Consider the following 7,500-nt stretch of genomic DNA (forward strand, 5'->3'; position numbering starts at 1 on the left):
AGGGGTAGCCCCAAACAGCTCTCCAAGGGAGCAGTGCGGCAGGACGCTACCATGCCCAGGTTACCAGTCTTGGAGGAGGTTGGGGAGAGCACTGGTTAATTACTCCCTTCACTAACCTGGTTGGTCGGGAGTCGAACCGGCAACCTTTGGCTTACAAGCCTGACACCCTAACCGCTTACCTATAACTGCCCACATGTGATAACTAGCCTGGGATGGGTGGTAAAGAAAGCTTGCTACCAGGCCGGTAGGGCACTCGTCTGCCATGCGACTGACCCGGGTTCGATTCCCAGCCCAGGTCCTTTGCGGGCCCTTCCCCATCTCTCTCTCCCCACTCGCTTCCTGTCACCACCTTCACTGTATCATCATAAATAAAGACAAAAAAAATCCTACCAGCTTCCAACCAAGGCCAAAAGACTCTCGTCGCCTTATTCTAGGCATTGAGTGAGAGCAGTGAGTGAGTAAGTGAAAGCAGTTTGCACTGTGTAACCTAAGCGTTCTTTTTTTAGTCCCTCACTTGTGTGAATGTGTGTCCTCCTGAAGCCTGTGACAATAGGTCTGGGACAGTTGGTAAGGCACTTGCTGACAGCTTCCACACTGTCCCGCATGAGTAACACACATTCAGCCAGTCAGCAGAGGGAGAGAGAGACAGAGAGACAGAGAGACAGAGAGAGAGAGAGAGAGAGAGAGAGAGAGAGAGAGAGAGAGAGAGAGAGAGAGAGAGAGAGAGAGAGAGAGAGTGCGAGGGGAGGAGGGGGGTATGTTACACCGCTGTTATGCTGTCATGCAATGTAGGTTACAGTTCGGGCTGTGATTGATGGATTGTAAATAGGTATCGCGATCAAATTCAGGTCAAGACACCACCATATAGAAGCCACACGCCACAAAGATGGCCATTTTCCATGTATTCCACCACACACAAGCATACACACACGCATGCACACATGTACGCAGACAGACAGACAGACAGACAGACAGACAGACAGACATACAGACACACACACACACACACACAGACACAGACACAGACACAGACACAGACACACACACAGACACACACACACAGACACACACACACAGACATACACACACAGACATACACACACACACACACACACACACACACACACACACACACACACACACACACAGATAGCTTGCTACATTAACCATCCAGAGGAACTCCTTGGGATCCACAAAAGAGAAAGGGAAGAGGGAGGGGAGGGGGATAGAACTCAAGATGGAAGCAATTACCTGGGAGGCACCTGGGGCAACACAAAAGTCAATCATCAAATGTTAACCAGATTTGGAAAAATAAATAAATAAGGAACAACTCTGTACGTCTGACTGTAAGCCATTTTTTCAGTCCAAGGCCAGAGAGAGAGAGAGAGAGAGAGAGAGAGAGAGAGAGAGAGAGAGAGAGAGAGAGAGACAGAGAGAGAGAGAGACAGAGAGAGAGAGAGATAGAGACAGAGAGAGAGAGAGACAGAGAGAGAGAGACAGAGAGAGAGAGACAGACACACGGACACACACACACACAGACACACACACACACACAGACACACACACACGCACACAGACACACAAACAGACACACACAAACAAACAGACACACTCACACAGACACAGACACACACACATACACACACACACACAGACAGACAGGCCACTGAACTGCAAGCCAAATGCCCCCACCTCCAGGAGTCAGGCATGGACACAACAGACAATAGACAGCAGTGCAGAGTGCTGTAAACACATTCAGCACATTCTCCTGGATACAGTCACATAGCATTCTCCTGGAGACCTGCACGCCCTCTCCTCAGCCATTAAAACACAAACACACACACACACGTGCACACGCACACACCTGGAGGCCCACAGACACAAACACAGGCAGACTCACACACACTCTCTGGGTATGATGACAGAGACACCAAGGCTAAACGGTGGTGTGTGTGTGTGTGCACGCACACTCGTGTTTGTATGCGTGTGTGTGTGTGTACCCAAAGATACAGCGCCTGCATAAAATAAAATGCACAACAGAAATATGGCTTATGGCTGTCCAGAATTCATGAGAGCAGAACAGAGCTATCGAAGGGGAAAAGTAAATATGCCTAGGTGCTCTTTGAAGATGGTTAACAGAGAGAGAGGGAGAGAGAGAGAGAAAGGCCATTCGTGAAAGCTTTGTGCTTTGAGTAGTAGGATTAATCCAATATCCTCTACATTGAATAACACACGGGTCACGTTACACCACCATCCATCACAGTCTTAGTCTCACAGTTATCTCCCTGTCTGTATGTCCCATGCTCTCCTGTGTTTGTTTCCGATCCAGCGGCCACTAGGGCTGTAACGATATTGTAACAAACCGAGAAATGACGAGGCGCAGAGTCATGATAATGTATCGTGATGCAGGAAGGCAGTATCATGATACGCCCTTTGAAAGTTCTGTTACCCTTCAGTCCAGAAAACAATCACATAATATGAAATCATCATTGTTATTTTTAAACTTAAAAAATATATTAGTAGCCTTTTGTAACATGTTATACATTATCATAGTGTATATTTATTATTTTATTTTATAATGTTGGCAAATGCGAAAAAAGCAAATTATCGGTACCTAATTTAAAGGGACACATCTAAACAATCATGGGGTGTATCGAACCGTAGGTCAAAGATCGTGATGCGAACCGAATCGTGAGTAGAGTGCATCGTTACAGCCCTACATCTCTCCTGAGTTTATTTCAGATCCAATGGCCACGTATGGCTTTGGCATGATCTCTCCCGTGTGATAGAGGATGGGGCTGGGGCTGGGGCTGGGGCTGGAGCTGGGGCTGGGGACAGGAGGCCTGGTCCCAGTTTGAACATTAAAAGAGATCAAGGCTGAATTCCTGGCAGTTAAGAGAACTACAACAGGAAAGCCCCGGGGGAGCCAAACGAGCAGGCCAGGGAGCTGAAACAAGGGTGTGTGTGTGTGTGTGTGTGTGTGTAGTGTTGTGTGTGTGTGTGTGTGTGGTGACGTATATGTATGTGTGTGGTGTCGTGTGTGTGTGTGTGTGTGTGTGTGTGTGTGTGTGTGTGTGTGTGTGTGTGTGTGTGTGTGTGTGTGTGTGTGTGTGTGTGTGTGGTGTCGGGTGTTTGGGTGCGTGTGTGTGTGTGTGTGTGTGTGTGTGTGTGTTGTCGTGTGAGTAGTTTGTCGTGCAGACAGGGGGTCACAGAGATGGGCTGAGCAGCATCAAGGGGTGTGGGTAGGGGGGAGAGGGACTCTTTGGATTGGGGGGGTGGGGGGTTTGCTTTAAGGCATGTGCCATTGTCTCCCTCTCTGTACATTCCATCCAGCTACCTCAATGGAGACCGACCAACCAGGGACCCTCACTGGCGGCTGTCTGGAAAGCCATTCAGGCTGTGTGTGTGTGTGTGTGTGTGTGTGTGTGTGTGTGTGTGTGTGTGTGTGTGTGTGTGTGTGTGTGTGTGTGTGTGTGTGTGTGTGTGTGTGTGTGTGTGTGTGTGTGTGTGTGTGTGTGTGTGTGTTTTCCAGCAAATAAGTCTTGTGACTAAGTATGTGACAAAATGTATGTACATGCACGAGTGTGTGTGTTTGCGTGCGTGCGTGCGTGTGTCTGTGTGTCCATCCGCTTGTGTGTATGTGTGTGCCCATGTGTGCATGCATGCCTGTGTACTTGTGCGATAGTACATGCTCACAAAGCCCCGAGAACAAGGCAGTAACCCAACAGGAATCCAGAGGCCAGCTGCCCAGGCTAACAGGCTCCAGAGCCCAGCGCAATGCAATGCAATGCCCACGCTGTTAAAGGACAGCTACTCTCTCCCCCCCTGTCCCCCCAGGACACCCATGAAAACTCCCAGAGGCAAATACCTGCTAAGCAGCCAACCGATCAGAGTATTTATGAGTGTGTGATAGTAAAAGCCTTTACGTTGTAACTGGAGTAAGCACATGTGCATTAGGAATTAGACCTGCAAGGTACATTACCGCACATCGACAACTGTCCTTGACCGGCATTATAGTTTTAAAGCCTTTTTCTATTATTTGTAACTTTTAAAAGGGCAGAACAAGTAGAGTATCACCAGTTCAGCTACGCATGCCTCCAAGGTATTTTTTGAGATCATGTCAAATAAGGCCTTAATATCACAAGCACAAAAGGAAATCCCTGTAATGTTTTCCATGTTCACAGCACGACGGAAATAGTAGAGCAGCCCCGATTCAGCTATGCATGTCTCCAAAGTATTGTATCTATGTCACATCAAAATAAGTCTTCAACATCACGAAAACAAAAGTATTATTTCCTGTAATGTTTTCCATGTTCACAGCACGACTGAACTGGTGGAGCACCCCTGATCTAGCTGTGTATATCTCCAAAGTAGTGCATCTACTACATCATATCAAATACAACAACAGATCACAAACACAAAAGTAACTCCCGGTAATGCTTTCCATGTCCACAGCACAATTGTGAATGGTCATTCCCAGTTGCTCAGTCCTTGGAAGCGGTTGTTATGATGACCATCTTACCTTGAGGATCATTTCTGCTCGTGTCATCCCCTTCACTACAATCTTGGTGTAGCTGGCCGGGGCTTTCCGGACCACCTGCGAGCCGATAGACGGCAGGTCCAACAGAACCGTCTTCAAGGAGTGGGTGTCCAGCAGGAGCTGTACAATTAAATGATAAGAGAATAAATCATAATAAAATAGAATAGAATAGAATAGAATACATTTGAATAGAATAGAAAAGAATAGAATAGAATCAATCGAGCCAGGCGCTAGTTACAGCAGAGACAACACAGAAAGAGGGTTTACTTTCTCTGGTTAAGGATGCTGCCAGGAACTATAGATAGTGTTGAGTTTGGGTCTTTAGGAAGTAGTAGGGAACATCCTTAAGTCAACAAACACAGTGAGTGCGTTTTGTTTTAAATTCTGAAATTTGACCATTTTAGTGTAAACACTTCCAACTGTGCAAACCAGTCACCAAACATTCAGCTATTAGCTATTTATTTTATTTGAGGTGAAAACATCTCTGTTCTGTTCTTACTTTATCAGATTTCTGTCAGATAACAAAACAAAGGCGTCTGTATGCAGCAAGGAAATTCAATTGTGATGGTTTGATATCTTTGCTGCACCTCAGAAGGTGGTCTGGACAGTTTTTACTCTCCACATTGGCCTCCATTACATGATCTTTTTAACTCAGAATTAGTAATTCAGAATGAAATAGTTTTGTCAAGTTAACATTACACTTTCATTTAATTCTGAATGGCTAAGTGTTTACATGATGTTTTCAAAGCGGAATTCAGTTTTATTTTGAATTAAATTGTGTTCATTCTAAATGTCTCATGCAAACAAGGCCAATGTGCTTTAAATGATTCCCAGACACCAGCATCCATGTTTGTTTTCGAAGAACATACACGACCCACTTGCTTCAGTTTAAAAATGCTCACCAAGAGCTTGATAGAAACCTAAAAAATATCCACAAATATTTCCAAGCATTTGCCTGTGCTTTGCTTGCTTATCCTGAAGAGACGTGTGTCCATGTCCTGTACTCACCTGCTCTGCTCCCACCATGCTGATGGGTTTACACCTGAACAGGTGATTGATGAACTTGGGAATGAACGAACTGCGGAGGAGAAACAATGTGGATTACAGCACTGCTGATACTTCATAGCCCATGTTCCACTACATGATTGCTCTCCTTTAGATATCATTTTAGCACTGCTTGCAGAGTGGCAATTAAGTTCAAGTTTCCCCAGTGCTGTGTTTGTTTACTCTGCAGTAGTCTGTACTCTAGAGACTCTAGAATCTAGAGCAGTACAATTGATAATGTTGGATCTAACATTCAGTTAAACATTAATAAAGTGAAACTCACAGTGAGAACTTTGTGCTAAGTGCTGTGTATAAATCACTGTGTTAACATACTTGATGAACTTGATGAAGAACATTGTGCAGTATTTATTAAACGTACTTGGTGAACTTGATGCAGAACCGTGTGCAGTATTTATTTAACGTACTTGGTGAACTTGATGCAGAACTGTGTGAAGTATTTGCGCGTGGCCGCCAGGTTGTCCCTGATGATGGGGACGTTCTGTTTGATGTGCATGATGACAGAGGTCACGTACGGACTCTGGTCTCCCACGTGCTCCACGCTCTGCCAAGGCATCTGGCAACACACACAAGCACACCTTAGTATGCGGATAAACGCACGCACGCGTGCACACACACACACACACACACACACACACACACACACACACACACACACACACACACACACACACACACACACACACACACACACACACACACACACACACAGACACACACACAGACACACAGACACACACACACACACACGCTCCACGTTCTGCCAAGGCATTTGATCAACAGAACACGCACACACACCTGAGTATGTGGATACACACACAGTCAGGCATGCATATTACAAACACACAAACACACACACCCAGACACACAAACAAGCACACATACACACACGCAAGCACACACGAACAAAAGCAGTCACATCACACACACGGACACACACGCACACAGCAAGAGAGATTGTATGCCCTGTGAGAAACCGAAAACACTTTTTGAAGATTTATGTCCTCAAAGGACCAGAGAAGAGAAGGAGGCCAAGAGAGAAAACACGCACGCACGCACGCAGGCACGCACGCACGCACGCACACACGCACACACGCACACACACACACACACACACACACACACACACACACACACACACACACACACACACACACACACACACACACACACACACACACACACACACACACACACACGAAAACATCCCTCTATCTTTCCATGCAGATGGAGGAGGACTGTAGCGCTCCACACAAACACAGCTCCATGGGAGAGCGGAAGACTGAAGTCTCACACACACGCGCGCACACACACGCACGCACACACACGCACGCACGCGCACACACACGCACGCACTTTATCTCTCTTTTATTATTCTTTTCTCTCTTTCACTCTCTCTCTCACCTTATCTCTCTCTTCCTTTCCCTCCCTCCTTCTCTCTCTCTCTCTAACATGCGCGCACACACACACACACACACACACACACACACACACACACACACACACACACACTCACACTCACACTCACTTTATCTCTCTGTTACTCTCCTTCTCTTTCCCTCCCTCTCTCTCTCTCTCTCATACACACACACAATTTCATCTCTCTCTTCCTCTCTCTTATTCTCTGTCTCACGCACGTCTGTGCACACACACAGAAACATGCACGCACACACACACACACACACACACGCACGCACTCACGCTTGCACAAGCACACCCCCACACACGCACACACACAAGCACTCTCTCTCTCTCTCTCTCTCACTCACTTTGCTCATGGCAGTCAGTGCGGGGTCACAGGCTGCGTCGAGGTCCTGAACTAAGAGCTGGATGCTGTTGGAGATGACCCTGCCAAAGGAGCAAAAACACGACACGCCATTGGAAAGGAGAAGGAGCCA

At 46.7% G+C, this 7,500-nt stretch overlaps 1 protein-coding gene across 1 annotated transcript in view; it reads right to left on the reverse strand.

Moving 5' to 3' along the window:
* The window catches only part of vps53 (VPS53 subunit of GARP complex), a 75,434-nt gene that overhangs the window by 9,015 nt on the left and 58,919 nt on the right, over positions 1 to 7,500 (reverse strand). Inside the window, exons 17-20 of the mRNA XM_063205025.1 lie at positions 7,372 to 7,450; positions 6,010 to 6,158; positions 5,549 to 5,618; positions 4,523 to 4,660 (exon numbers count right to left, since the gene is read on the reverse strand). Of these exons, the coding sequence (XP_063061095.1) occupies positions 4,523 to 4,660; positions 5,549 to 5,618; positions 6,010 to 6,158; positions 7,372 to 7,450 (436 nt within the window). The remainder of the gene's footprint in view (positions 1 to 4,522; positions 4,661 to 5,548; positions 5,619 to 6,009; positions 6,159 to 7,371; positions 7,451 to 7,500) is intronic.

This window comes from Engraulis encrasicolus, chromosome 8, assembly GCF_034702125.1.
Source record: "Engraulis encrasicolus isolate BLACKSEA-1 chromosome 8, IST_EnEncr_1.0, whole genome shotgun sequence".
In the NCBI taxonomy this organism is placed as follows: Eukaryota; Metazoa; Chordata; class Actinopteri; order Clupeiformes; family Engraulidae; genus Engraulis; species Engraulis encrasicolus.